Genomic DNA, 15,548 nt, shown 5'->3' with positions numbered 1-15,548 from the left:
CCTCCTTATCTGACAGTGTGTAGGAGCTGGCCCTCAAGAGCACATCTGCAGAAACAAAAGAAACAGTACACAGAGTCAGTATTGTGATTTGACTCATAGTCTTGAATCATAAACGCATAAAAGTTACATACCTCTTTCTCACTTTTCCTTGGCAAGCATGGCCAGAGCGCTAATCATGGTGAGCTTGACCCGAGGGTTTGACCCAAGGGATCACTGCAAGCACCTAGTAACAGTATTCTGAAAAAAAGAGAGCTAGATAACTAAGCTAAGGGAGTACTTGCAAGGCAAGTGAGACAGTTCCAACGGCCGCCACATATGGTAAGAAAGAACTGAAGGAGGGGTTGGGTCGGCAGGGTCATATATTGAGCACCATGAAGGCGCCACCCCAGGGGCCTCCCCAGCCAACCTGATGGGAGCTGCTAAGGGAAAAAGTTTCCAACGACTGTGCACACGGCACGCGCACACACCTGATTGGAATGGATGTGAACAACACATCTTGAAGAACGACAGTTACAAGAAGGTGGGTAACCGTTTTATCTCTATGGAGGATTCCCAGGAGATCCCCGTGTGCATTAACAAACTGTTTTGCAAGACCTCCACTGCGTGGCTGCACAGGAAAATGTGAAGCAGACGCAAACAGTACCTAGTGTTGTTAATTTCAATCCCTTCTCCCACATGCACCATGTAGCAAATTAAAAGACACCTCTACCTTATGCAACCATGCACTATCAAAGTAAAATGAGTACTCACCAGAGCTCCCATCTCCTGCTTCAGGCATACCAGAGCCAGACTGCTGGAACAGGCTAGACCACTCCGGAGTCAGAGATCCTGGCTCGCCACGCCACCAGACGAGCCTGTCGCCTGCCCCACATTCTCCTTCAACTCAACCTCCTCAGGGCTGACCCACTGGCTGCTGCCTCCAGTCCCCCCGAAGTATCCATGGGGCTCTTGGCAGGGAAGGTGGGGTCACTGCTGAGGATGGTGTGCAGCTCCTTGTAGAAGCAGCGTGTTTTTGGTGCCACACCAGAGCAACGGTTGGCCTCCTGTGCCTTCTGGTACGCCTGCCTTATCTCCGCACGGCTCTGCTACATGTCCCTTTTTTGCCCCTTTTCATCCATGCCACAAGCAGTCTGCTCATAGGTGTCAACATTCCTATGGCTGGATTGGTGCTACAACTGCACATCCTCCTCTCCCCACAGACCCAACAGATCCAGCAACTTCCATTGTACTCCACACGGGAGCCTGTTTGCTGTGGAAAGCCGGCATGGGAAGATGCGATGTGGGCTGTCCACTCCGAGCAAACAAGAAGTGGAATTTCAAACATACTCAGGGCTTTAAAGTGGGAGGAGTGCATGCCTGAGTACCTTTGCAGAGTAGAAACTGCTCACCAGAGTGGTCATGATGGGCATTGTGGGACACCTCCCAGAGCCCACTGAGGGTAACATAAACAAGTGCAGTGTCTACACTGACACCGTGTCACTGTAACTTTGTCGCAAAAAGCTCTGTCTCTCGTTGAGGTGGTTTTATTCTGTTGGCGTAGCAGGAGAGTTAAATCGGTTGGAGGAACATTGTTGTGTGTACACCTCCGCTGTTTTGTCTATGAAACCTGACTTTTGTTGACAAAACTGTGTAGCGTAGACATGGCCAGAGACTCTTATGTGGGCCAGATCTCCATTTGATGTAATTAGGTTGGGGCCTTGAAATAGCTTTATAAGGAAAATGCGTGTGAGTTAGAACAGTGTAGAGCAGGGCAACATTTTGAATAGTACAATAGGCTCAGACAAAGTATGTCACGATGTAGTAATCGTCTTTAGTTTGGTTGGAAAAAATGGAGAAACAGTGAGAAAAAAACTTCAGCAGTTGTCTTAGTTTTCTCTGCTATAATCAAATTAAGAAAGACAGTACATGCCATTCCCACGATTTTATTGCTGCTATTTACCCAGAGTGGCTCCTAGGGGGAAATTAGAGGGAATTAGATCTATATGAGGATTTAAGACAAAAGTCAGTCTATGAAACTCAGAACTTATTGTGGGTAGAAATTTAACCTTAATTTATAGATGTCATTAACAGGCAATCTGGTTATTTCCTGGAATCCAAATAACTGCTTCAGGGCTCAGCTAATTGAATGAACAAATCCTGGGATTACTGAAGTCTCGGTAATGATGCAGAGCTCCAAGTGAGATAATGCCTCAATAGTTATGACAAAAACTTAACATCTGATTAGCTTCAAAATGCAAAGGCTTAGAAGAAAGACTTGCTGAAATAAATGTTTGCTTTGTCTTTGTGGTAAATCTCAAGCTTGTGACATGCTGGACAGCACAAACTAATAACTAAGCACATTTTTGTCTCCTCAGTTAATACCTACTGAAGCAGCCAAATCACAGTTGAAAAAAAACCCACTAAATCTGTTCATCTGTATTAATTTTCTATTAGAAGTAATTTAATAGCACTGGACTAAGTCTCTGACTAGGATTTAGGCCACCAGGATTTAGCCAAGAATCATAGAGATGTGAAGCTGGAAGGGACCTTGAGAGGTTATCTAGTCAGCCCCCCACCATACTGAGGTGGTGTACCTACACCAAGTAGTACCAAGTGTACATACTGAGGACCAAGTGTACCTACACCATTCCTAACAGGTGTATTTCTAACCTGTTCTTAAAAGCCTCCAATGACAGGGATTCCACTATGTCCCTTGGTAATTTATTCCAGTACTTAACTATCCTTATAGTTAGAAAGTGTTTCCTGATATCTAACCTAAATCTCCCTTGCTACAGATTAAGCCAATTACTACTTGTCCTACCTTCCTTCACTGGACATGGAGAACAATTGATCACCATCCTCTTAATAATAGTCCTTAATATATTTGAAGACGGTTATAAAGTGCCCCCTCGGCCTTCTTTTTCTCAACACTAAACATGCCCATATGTACTCTGTAATACCTGCTTCCCTAATAATCCCAGAGTGCTTAAAAAATTTAACAATCTGATATGCAGTGGTTACTTCACTTGTCACTTAAATGCAGCCACATCTGGGTGGAACATGGCAACAGTTTAATGGCATGTACCATCACTCCACAACGTTTGAGGGCTCAACCCACAAGTTGTTGGCTATCCTCAATGCAAGGAGATACACAGTACCTTTCAGGATTGATCTTTAGAAGAGGAAGAGAAAATACCTTACGTGATTGAACCTGTAGGGAGGCAGAATATAAATAATAAACTGAGAATTTGACTCTGTTACAGGAAACAACCCATTCTTGTGAAAAGTGTCATGGGACATTTAATGAATGCATGTGGCCAAGACCTTGTTTATTCTTATTTCAAAGAAAATGGTCAGGATTCTTTTTGCCCCAGTCAGGCACTTCAAAGTTGCAGTTTTGTGGCAGTGGGTTACCAGCAGAGCATTCCCCTAGCAAAGGGAAACTCTCCAGTGGTCACAAGCTGGTGGAGGTGGCATAGCTCCTCCTGTGAAAGCTGCCCACACCCATCTCCAGGATGCTGGAGGGGAAGGGTCATGGCAGAGTGGAGCTTTGCTATGCCTGCCCTCCACTCTCATAAGTCATTCAGGGACCTTACCTCAGAGGGATAAGTTAGAGCAGCTCCTTATGCTAGGGTCAGGTTGCAGAGGAATGGGGGTCACAGCTGACTCCCTGAAACCTTCCCTGTGCTCTGCAATTAGCAGAACTTGTCCACAAGGGAGAATCTACCCCAGCATCTCCAGCAACACAGTGTCCCCTAAGACCATGCTGGTGCCTTGGTTAAGTGTCAGCTCAGAGAAAGGAGAATCATTTGCTGCAGTGCTTAGGTGGCCCTCAGAGGTTCTTGTCCAGGGAATAACACTGCCCAACACTGTTTGGTTGAATATTTGTGATGTGATGGCTGCAGGAGATTTTTATTGATTTATGTAAGCCTCCTATAGGAATCCAGTGTCCATCCCACATAACGTGAGTTTAGAATAAAGTTGATTCTGTTTGTGATTACTAGCAATGGGAGCATCAACATGCAATATTTCAGTTTTCCTCTCTTTCCCACATGGAAAATTTCTTCTGTCTTGCAGTTCCGTTAGCTGCATATAAATGGCTGGTTTGTTACTTGCTCCAAGAAAGTGTCCTTAAATTGAGCCATGAGAAACGGTCTGGGAGTAGTGATTTTGAAGCAAGAAACAACAGCCAGGTAACACTTTATTCAGAGTCCTACCTTATTTACTGTCTATTTTCCTCCAGGTTTGCCAGATCTTGTTTGCTGTATCCTTCTGTCATTCATAAAGCAGCAAATCATAGTAACTAATAAAAATGCATTCCCATTCATGTGCGTTGTATTAAACAGTATTAAAGGAGGACAATTATGATCAGTAAAATATTTCAGAAAATAGTTTCCTTCAGAACCGTGCAGACATAGTTGTGTAATAAATTCAAATTAATCTTAATTTTAAACTCCTCTTTTGAACATTATATCTACTACTGTTAAATCCACTACCATTCCTAATTAGTACATCTACATCTGCTTATCATGCTGCACTTGTGGCCAAATACATACTGTAGGAAAGAATCCTGCTCTGGCAGGTAGATAGACTAGATGACCTAATAGGTCTTTTCCGTCTCTAACGTCTATAATTCAAATGCAGGGCCCTCATGAAAGATACCAGATTGACAGTACTGGAAACTGAAAAGGAAACATTGACAGTCATACTACGAGTGGATCCACTGTCCCCTAACAAGATTTTAACAGCCAAGGAGGGCATGGCTCCAAATCACAGCTTGCAGCACTTCCCCATCCATCTCTATCCTCAGTGAGCAAAACTGGCTGGAACCCAAAGCACAGAATTCTTGGCATTTGTCACTCCTGAGGGGGATCTGCTGCTCTGAAGGTGGCCAATCTTACCAACCTTACCTGCAAAGTACATTGAAAACTTGCAACAAGAAACACTCAACTCTGTATCCAAGTAGAGAAGACCTGGCTTCACCCAGGCATCCACCACCCAGGATAGCTCTGCTGGTTTGGACTTTGCAAAAGCTATGGTAAAAGTAACCACCATCAGAGCCTTCATCAGAGCAATAGCTTAGAATAAGAGAGAAATGTCTACTTTGCTGGGTCAGTATCAGAGCAACAACATGTCCCCTGGCTGGCACTTACTACTGACAGCAGCATAAATACAACTACAATTGCATCTGGTACGGCCCATTACCCAATGACTACGCCCCTTTGGGAATGTTGTGCATAGCCAAGTGTGTTAAGAAGCTGAGCAATATAGAGGTGCCCTGCCCTACTTCTTCCTTATATTCATTAGGCCCTCTTCCCTTCCTACAATGCTTGTGCAGCACAGGGGAGGATTTTTCTCATAAATAATGACAGGTTTCAGAGTAACAGCCGTGTTAGTCTGTATTTGCAAAAAGAAAAGGAGTACTTGTGGCATCTTAGAGACTAACCAATTTATTTGAGCATAAGCTTTCGTGAGCTACAGTATGCATCCGATGAAGTGAGCTGTAGCTCACGAAAGCTTATGCTCAAATAAATTGGTTAGTCTCTAAGGTGCCACAAGTACTCCTTTTCTTCTTGTAAATAATGTGCATTAAATACATCTGAAAATTATTAGCATGCTGGAGCTTTGGAGACCTTTGCAGAATTGATTTTAAAACATCAGGCATGAAGAAGCACTTTTCTGTCAACCCCTTGGCAGAGAAATGATGTAGTGTTCAGTCATGCTGCAGGAGATCTGGGACAGATTCCTGGCCTATACCTGGGCTGTTATGAGTTGAGAGTTCACTGAAGACATCCCAGGGTAGCAGGGGAGGGAATGCTTTGTATCACTCATCTGTGATGTCTCATTCTGGTTGAACAGGATTAACAGGCTCAGAAGGGAGTCCTGTTCATTTGTTCTCAGCCACAAGGTTAATGGGGAAAATGCAGGACTACAAGACTGGGTTTATAAAATAGGAAGAAGTGGGGGGAGGAGGGAACTCATTCTCAGGGCTCCAACAGGGATACTGTGAGAGACATTTGATTGCGACTAGAGAATTGGTCTAATCATGAAATTCTGATCTAAATTCAGGTCCAGCCATTGAGGGTGAAAAAAATCTCTCTGCCCTCCCAAAGTTTATGGGTGTTCAGATGTGGTTTTTGTGGTTCAAGCTTATCTCTGGTTGTGACACTGATCAAGGGTGCCATCAAAGAACTATACAAAGAAAGTGGAATTATTTGGAAGAGGTCTTTGGTTTATTAAATATCCCGTCTTTTGCAGTGATTTAAAAGAAACCCAACCAACTGTGATTTACTGAACATAGAACAAACCCAACAAGTTGATTAATACAAAATTAATGCCTGTATGAAACAATTGAGAGCAGTGTAACAAACTGTTATAACACAAACAGCTTCCTATTCAGCTCTGGATTCACTCTCATATACATATTCATTCATATAACATCCTCTTTTAAATTTAAATGGTATTCCAGTTCAAGTGGATATGTAAAGACTACCAAATCTTCCTATGCAAATACTCAGACCCTATATTTTTATCCTGTGTATTAAAAATATTGTAAGAGGTAGTGATTTTTTTTTTTTACCTTGCTAATAAGGTAAGAGCAAAGGGTTAGTTGTGTCATTCTTTCAAACAACATTAGAGTCAATGGGGTCTAGTAAGCATTATGTCCAATAGTGTTTATAGGATCAGACCCTTCCTTTTCCTCTAATTTAGTAGAAAATTCTATCCCTGCTACAGAATCCCATAAGATTGTTTAAAAACATTTATTGAAAGGAGAGCAGTCTCTATTCAGTACTATAGATTTTATAATCATTTCCATAGAACCCTACTGGTATCATTCATATTAATTTCTATAGCATTTTCTGTTCGGGCTCAATGGGCATTAACAAGATCTTGGACCTGATTCTCAACTGTGTTCCACCTTAGTCATTTACACCTGTACAAAGTGGGTATGAAATGCTTCCAGATCAGAACGGTAGCATATTATACATCAGTTTTGCCCTGCCATTTGACAGGGGTACAAGTGACTGTACGAGTTGGGAGGTGGTGGAGAATTAGGAACCTTATTTCCAGTTGCAGTAGATATGTCCACTGCGTTTCTGAAAAACCTAATTGTCCCTAGCCAAACAGACATTTGAAATGCACATTTTGAAAGCACTTCCTTAGGCACACACTTCCCAGAGAGTCTTGTTTATTTGTTAAAACTTGAGCTGGATTGTCAACTGGTGTAAATCGGCATAACTCCATTAACTTCAATGTTGCTATGCCATTTTATAGCAGCTGAGGATCTGGCCCTTGTGTGTTTTGTTTGTCAACATGTTATTTAATCCTTTTCTATTTCTTAAGGTATACTACTGTCGTTCATTAGCCATCGCTTTTATCGAGCAAACAGTCTTACAAAGGTATCACGAATACACTCATGATCCCGACACACCATCTACACTCCAGCCTGTCCTAAAGCATCTTAGTGCTCTGTATGGACTGTGGTCTTTAAGTAAACACATGGCCGTGCTCTACCAAGGTGAGATCATATCTATCTTCAGTGTGGATCACTTTTTAAACAGCCCTAATTGTAACCTTCATTTTGTCTATATAGTACATTGCACTTTGGCAGGGAGAAAGTGAATCTTGACTGGAGTATATGATAGAACATTTAGTTATTGCCTGTGTAATGCAGCATTACTGGGTAGGCTGTCAGAAGCAGGGATTCAGCTCTGGATCTAAGAGAGTCAGACTCTATTAGCTAAGCTAAAAGCCTCAGCTCTGTTAGCACAAGGGCTGTAGCGAACTTATACACCTCTGTGAGATCCAGCCCCGGGGGTAGGGATGATATATAGCCATACTTTGTCTACCCGGCCCTGCAGTTCAGACTCTGGGGGAGTGAACTGTAGTGCACACTAGCATGCTGTGCTGTAACTGTCCCATGTGGACATTTGCTGGTGCAAACTAAAAGGAACTTAGTTCGCCTTAACATAGTTCTCTTTCAAACAGGACTATGTTACTGTGAACTAGGTACCTTTTAGTTCATGCCCACAGCATCCACATGGGGTAGTTACAGTGCAGCACGCTAGTGCATGCTCTAATTCACACACCCTGGGGCCGTAGAAAAGCCTTGTGATTTACACATGTAAAAGGCTCCAGGTGCCTGAGGAAGCGAATTTTTAAAGTCTATCTCTTGAGTGAGAGAGTCATCACAACTCTCACAAGTTTCATCTTCATAAATACCAAACAGATTTATAAAACCATGCCATTGGTAAAAGGAATATAGCAACATAATCTTAGCTTCACCATTTAATTTCATTGTAAATATATTTGCAGGTGGATATGCTTCAGGTGAACAGCCTGGTCGATTCATACAGCATGCTATTCTGGAGCTTTGTTCCAAGGTAAGTCTCTAATATCATTTTGGTGTGGATGGACAGCAACACAACATGCTAGTAACAGAAGAAAGACATACCACTTACTCTGCACTTCAAGAGATTACCAGGATGCTATCCTATTTGCAGTTGAATACCCTGTTTAAAAAGGGGAAGGTTAGTAGCATTGGGTCAAAGCCTGAGTATTCTACAAGGGCTCAGAGAAAGTAATATTTCATATTTTGAGGGGAAATTTTTGGAAGATGATGCTCTGGATTTCATTTGTCATTTGAAGTACTGTGTTTATTGGATGAAATGGGAGGCCAATAAAACACTTGAGAGCAGCAGTGCCGTTCTATTTATTTCATTATCATCTCAGCTCATAAATATTGTCTGTGTTATTTTTTTCTCAACACATAGCTTTTCAAGTAGCACACATTTTGACCAGGCAAGATATGAATTGTAAAGAAGAATCTGGAAATTGTATGTTAATGAATGAGTTGTGTGTTGATCAGTTTGTATGAACATACACAGTACTGCCTAGGTGAAAATAAAACTTAATGCTTTTAAGGAAAGCATGGAAAACTTCTAAAATAGAGTTGGGTCTTTTTTTTCTTATTGCTCTGGAAGAGAGACAAAAATAGTGTGAATAGACAGTGTGTTGATAGTGGATCTTTAAAAGTGTAACAACTTAAGTTACCATTGGCTGGTTTCTTGAAGCACTGCTTTGTTGTCCGTAGGTAACCATAGAAATCTAGAAGAGCTGCCAAATTTATGCTCTTTGTTTTTAAACAGTTGAAAGATGATGCAGTTGCCTTGGTGGATGTCATTGCACCTCCTGACTTCATTCTGAACTCACCTATTGGCAGAGCTGATGGAGAGGTAAAGAGAAACCTTCCTGTGTTTGTAAAGCTAATAATTAAAAAGGCATTTATGTAACCGGACTAATATTTTAAATTAAGAAGCTTTACAGCTAGAAGAAAAGGGCAGACCCTCAGCTGGTGCATTGACTTCAATGGAGCTATGACAATTTGCACTAGCTGAGGATATGCTCCAGTATATGGGGAAGTCACATGCTACTGTTCAGAATGTATTGCTTTGGTAGAAATCTGTACATACCCTGGATTGAAGAAGCTACTGTACATCCCATAATTCCACAGTGAAAGATCTCTTTTCTAGATATTTAAATATTTGGAGGGCCTCCAACATCCTTCTAACTTTGCCAGCCCTTCTGATTCCCAAACTCATTGAGTCGGGTTCTCTGTTACTATCTTCTTGTTCCGTGATGCTCTGCCTATGCACATAGACCCCAAAGGTGGTCTGGTCTTTTTTACTTCTTTATCACTTTGCCCAGCATAGTCTAATTTGCCATCCAGTATCACCCTAAAGGTGAAATTCTGGCCCCTTTGAAGTCAATAGCAAAACTCCCATTGATTGTAATTGGGCTAGGTTTTCATCCTAGGTCGTTGTTTTTGTTTAGTTCTGTTGCTGTTTCAAATTATTGTCTCATCAGATGTAATGGCTTTCATTTTACCAGTTGGAATCTTGTGTTTTTATTCCTTGCCTATATTTCTAACTTTTCTAGGAATGATTCCTCTGATCTTATTGGTGCTCACAACACCCTCATTTTAGTGTCATCTGTTAATGTAATTTACCCTCTTTTCCTGATTTTTAATGAAAATGTCTAATATGAGAGCAAAGTGGAATTAAAACTTGTTCCAATTAAGAAGTGTTATGGTCATGGCCTACAAACAGAGAAATTACATTGCAACCTTCCAAAAAGATTTACCACTACTTTATTTCTTAAAATCCAGAACCTTAACACACAAGAATCAAAAAACAGAGACACAATGCAGGCTGCTCCCTAAGGGTGTGTCTACACTGCAGGATTCTTTCAGCAGTGTGTAGTGTATGTACATGCAGAGCCCTCCTAGCACAGAGATTAATAGTAGTGTAGACCGTGAGACATGGAGTAAGCAAGTAAAAGTATGCCGGAAGGGTGTAGGAATGTACCCGGAGTACATAGACTACATGCTGTCTGCTCACTCATGCCATGACTCTCAGCGTGGAGTCTTGCTGCATCCCAGTGCCAGAGCCTTTTCCCTCTGCAGGAAAAGGCCCCAGCAACTCCCTGACACTGGAGCCCTTCCCTGCCAGAGGGAAAGACTCCAGCAGGGAAAGTCTCTGGCAGCGGGGGAGGCAGCAGAGAAAACGCTGATCCTTTCCCTGCCGCCTCCTCCCTGCCAGAGCCTTTCACTGACACATGTAGCTACCCACCGCAGTGTGGCTGCAGCCGTTTAAACTGCAGCGTGTAGCTACACATACACGACATGCTGCCGAAATTGGTGTGTTGTATAAATGGCAGAGATGCACAACTCACCCCACCTTTCTCTAGGCTGGATTGAGACAGCCCTTAGCTTGAAAAGTAACAGGGTACACTTATAGACCAGAAATAATAACACCACCACCACTGTGCTTTACACCATTAATGGGAGGATCTCAAAGTATTTTACAAACATTAACTAACGGAGCCTCAAACCAATTCGGTTTAAAAAAATAGGTCAAGATTTTCAAAAGTGACTGGGGGGTTTGGGTACCCAACTTGGGGCACCTTTCAGAGGCCCTGATTTTGAAGGGGATAGATTCTCATCACTTTCTGAAAATCAGGCCTCTTCAACGTGTCTCAGGTTGGGCACCCAAAATCACATTTGAAAATCTTGGCCAGAGCATTTCAGTGTCTGCCTTCATCGTAGTGCCATTCAGTCAGTTCTAGCACCACCTAAGCAATACCATTGTGCCGTGGGTCCTGGAAGTGCTGCTCATTTGCAGGTATCCCTAGAGGCAGTCTGTTCTTCTCTTTATGCATGTCAGTTTCTTCCTCAGTCCAGTTAAGAGCGAAGGGCTTTGGAAAGTGTCTTTCTGTACAGCTGGATGATTCTTGTACGATTTCTGTTCTAAAAATTCCTCTTAGTGGATCTTACTAGCCTCTTACATCTGAGGCTGAACAAAACAATATGTACTGTTTTCAGAGAGCTACAGTGAATACACTTGATAGGCACAGCTCACAGAACAGGGTCGTGCAGAGCTGCACTTTCCCTGAAGGAACAGTGAAAAGTATTCAGAATGCCCCCCTTAGTTCTCTAGTATGCAGCAGAGAGCACCTACTACAATACCCACCCCTTCATGAGGTGCTGCTTGCCCCAGTGTTCCCCTTCCTGGGAGCACGAATGGAACAATCTCTGCGCTCATAAGCAGACACATGGCAATTCTGCCTGGCCTGTATGCAGGCCATGCTAGGGTATAAGAATGTTCTTTGAATATTGGGTCTGATCCATGCTGTGCTATATTGACATCGTTCCCTTTATCACCCGTATTGTGTACTTGGGTAAGGGCCGGGCAAAATCTAGCCCTGTATCATGTGGTAGCAAAGCTCCTTTAAAAAGTATTTCATTCCTTCTACAAAAGAGACTAAAGATCACTCATCTGCCCTGTTATTCCAATAGATGTCTCCATTCCAGGAACCCTAAGTTGCATTTTCAGCTTTATCTTGTGCAGACACCAATTAAAATGTGATTTTAGACACATCATCAAAATGCTGAACACAGTTTTTGTTCCACTTCCTTGTTTACTGTTTGAACTATCAAGAACATAAAAATTAATTATCTAAATGAAAGAGCCACCTTCTTCCTAATCAAGCTGTTGCAGCTACCCAAAATGAAAGCAGCAGCTTCTAATTCACTTATTCAATTGCAGGGGAGTCATTACCAAAGAGGGTCAGACACATGAGAATTAGGAGAAAGAAGGAGGAGGTGGTCATTTTCATGGCACTGAACACAGTCTACCTGTGACTTTGTTAGACTCTTCTAGATGTGGTGGTTTTGGGGTGTGGCCTCCGAAGAATGGGACTCCCCATCAATGGGAGGGTTATTCATGGGGGGAAAGGGCTAAACTCACCCTGTGGCTAAGTGTCAGCAATTGCATGGTCAGAATTTCACACTTGCATGTCTGCTTTTAGGTACTTAAATTCCTATTTGGGCATATAAATCAGTGGTCTCATTTTCATACAGGTCCTTAAAGTAAAGCCACTTGTCTGGGTGGCTCATAAGTTTAGGGTACTTGGTGGAGTTATACAGATTCTTGCCTTTATTAAAGTTTAGGGGTAAAATTTTCAAAAGTGTCTCTGTGACTTAGGAGCCTAAGTCCCACATTCAAAATGGAATTTTCAAAAGTACCTCAGTGCCTAACTCCTATAGGAGTGAAATCCCTTTGTGAAAATCCCACTAAGTGCCTACCTGCATCTCTAGGCACCTAAATACCTTTAAAAATCTGGCCCTTATGCAGTTAGAAGCCTAAATCCCATGGACAGTCACAGTCCTAGGCTCCCAATTGCCTGCTAAGTTTCCTACAGAATCTGAACATCCAATTAATGTTTCTGAGGAAGTGGTTTAGAGGGAATAATTTTAAAAAATGACTAAAACATGAACCACCTACAGAGCGGGAAAGGGAAATTATGGTTCTTAAAATAAGATTAGGGCCACAGCTATGAGTCAGAGAATCCAAAGACAAAATAACTGAAAGCAGAAAATTAGAAAGAAAGGTATCCAAATGACTGTAAATGTGAATGTTAAAATATCCAATAAGAAGCAGAAGAAATTGATGACAGTAAGAATGTGTATTCTGAACAGAGAGTGGATTTAACTGGTTAATAAATTACAGACAGCTTGTATTTCAGAGGTAAAAATAAAGAGAATGAAGAGTAGAAAGGCAATGGAAAAAATACAGTACAAATTGCAGGACTGTACAGGCCAGATCATCTGAGTGTAACAGGGAAATGAATTTCATTTGGATAATCAAGGTTCTGTTAAGGTGGGGTTGGTGGGGTCAGGAATCTGCAGTTCTTAAACTATGCAGGAAAGAGGCTTTAGAACTTACTGTGCAGCTTTAGGACTGAATGATTCAAGAGTAAAGTTGGAAGACTTGGATGCCCAGTTCCCATCCAAGGCAGTTTTGAAAATCTCAGCCTAAGTGTATAAAGTTTTTGTTAGCTTTTCAGTACTAAATCGAACATTTTGTATGCTGGAAGTCAAACCAACTTTTTTATGGACCCAAGTGTCTCAGCTAACCATAGTCCAGAAAAATCAAAGTTCAAATGTATTAAATTATTTTGGAGATTCTTTGAAATTTTTATTTAAAACATGTAGGGCCAAAGCCTCAGCTGGTGTAAATCGGTGTCGCACCATGGAAGTCATTGCAGCTATGGTGATTGACACCAGGTGAGGATCTGGTCTCCCTCACCTCCTCCCATTTTTTTAGGATGGTATTAAAAAGTTTAAATTAATTGTGAAACTGTCAAATATTTCCAAATAGCCAAAAACATAACCTGACCAGCGCTCAACAGATCTACACTATTAAAGTGGCCTTTTGCAGAATTTACTTCCCATTTAATGCTTTTAACTGGGCTGTATAAAATAACAAGTTGGGAAAGACTGATGAATTAACAATGTGCTGATGGGAGAGGAATTTCTGATGCTCAAACAGAAGTGTTCACATCTGGGAGAAAAATTCTGTAACTTGCCAAAAACATATAGAAAGAAGGGTAAAAACAGAGTATTTTCAGCTATAACTTTCAGAGGCATGAACAGAATGAAACGGCTTCATTTAATCTTTCCTCTATGAGCTGTGTTTTCACTGTTTTTCTTTTGCTTTGTGATTGTTTCATAGCAGTTAGAACGTTAAAAGGCCAGCTCCTTAGGTGGCACAAATCAGCCTCACTCAGCTAAGTCAAACTGTTAGTCCAGTTTACCCCAGCTGAAGATCTGATCTCAGATTTGTTTTGTTCTTGCTTTCACATAATTATGCACTTTATTTTGTGCTTATTCCTTGTGCTTGTTCTGTATTCCTAGAAATACAGTTGCAATTGCAATTCCATTTCAGTTGGTTTTATTTAAATTGTTTAAACTTTTGTGAAATTTAAATGATTTTCTGCTTATGTTAATCTACATTCTTCTTCTTTTGCAGCTATATAAAAATCTGTGGACAATAGTCCTTCAAGGCAGCAAGGTGCTGGAGAGACCATCATGGTGGGCAGAATTTTGTGTTAATAAACCCGTTGTCGGCAAGCTGAGGTCGAGGATGTAAATCAAACATTTAAGAGTGGTGGCCCAGATAGAGCAACAATTGAGAACATATTTCAGACACTGAGCGGGAAGGAGCACATATTTCAAATGTTGCAAATGAAGGAGATTTCATACAGAATATGCCAAGAGATAGAATGAGTTTGAAATCCGATATGACCAATCTTAAGGACTGTTGACATAATGGCAAGAACAGTGCAACACATCTGCATGCAGTTCATAGTAATCATGCTAATGTTAATCAGTCTCAAATTAAAAGAAAAAGAAGTCTCATTAAAGTTAATTGCTTCTCACAGCTTCAGTACATATAAAACTAAATATTACTTTCATCAGTGTCCTGAGAGCAAATAGGGTCTAAAAGTCTTGTAATTGCTGGCATGCTACAAAAGTTAAACATGCAAAAAAGTCTACCTTGAACTATGAACAGACAAGCCAGTTTACTTTTTCAAGTTTCTGGAGGAGTATTAGCAAAGCAAAGGTGTATTTAGAACCCGGCAGGATTTTCAGTGGAGATAAACTAGGATAGCATCACTGGAATTGAGTAAAAAGAAAAGGAGTACTAGTGGCACCTTAGAGACTAACCAATTTATTTATTTATGCTACAGCTCACTTCATCTTATGCTCAAATAAATGTGTTAGTCTCTAAGGTGCCACTAGTCCTCCTTTTCTTTTTGCGAATACAGACTAACGGCTGCTACTCTGAAACCTGGAATTGAGTAAGAGAGTCTCTTTGAAGTCCATGAAGCTACTCTACTTTACACTATCTGTTCCACAACGTTTAAAATAGTTGATTGTTCTCTCAGTGCAAGAGATGTGATAAATTGACTTCCAGTTTGAGGTTTTGATTAATCCCCTCAAGTTTTGTATCACTGTAGATATCACTAATTCAAAGTTTCTCATTCACTTGTCATTGTTATATTAAATTTATGGCAATGCAAATGTAAAATGATTGTATAACCTCACCAGTAGTTAGTGTTTTATTGTTTTCCCTTCTATACAGTGTTAGCTTTTAAGCTCAACAGATCAATCGGTGCAAGTTAACACATGTTGGAGCTGCACCTGCTTTCTTCAGGTCCAAATT

At 41.2% G+C, this 15,548-nt stretch overlaps 1 protein-coding gene across 3 annotated transcripts in view; it reads left to right on the top strand.

The window, feature by feature from the left end:
- The window catches only part of ACOX3 (acyl-CoA oxidase 3, pristanoyl), a 64,067-nt gene extending 48,887 nt beyond the window's left edge, over positions 1-15,180 (top strand). For all 3 annotated transcript variants that reach the window (XM_084627291.1, XM_084627289.1, XM_084627290.1), the window contains 5 exons: positions 4,057-4,172; positions 7,324-7,498; positions 8,296-8,363; positions 9,129-9,215; positions 14,352-15,180. In XM_084627291.1, the coding sequence (XP_084483417.1) occupies positions 4,057-4,172; positions 7,324-7,498; positions 8,296-8,363; positions 9,129-9,215; positions 14,352-14,471 (566 nt within the window). In that variant the 3' untranslated portion in view covers positions 14,472-15,180. The remainder of the gene's footprint in view (positions 1-4,056; positions 4,173-7,323; positions 7,499-8,295; positions 8,364-9,128; positions 9,216-14,351) is intronic.
- The last annotated feature ends 368 nt before the right edge of the window (positions 15,181-15,548 follow it).

The sequence above is a fragment of the Lepidochelys olivacea genome, assembly GCF_965140295.1.
Source record: "Lepidochelys olivacea isolate rLepOli2 genome assembly, chromosome: 4".
Classification (NCBI taxonomy): domain Eukaryota; kingdom Metazoa; phylum Chordata; order Testudines; family Cheloniidae; genus Lepidochelys; species Lepidochelys olivacea.
This window is presented reverse-complemented; position numbering and strand designations above follow the sequence as displayed.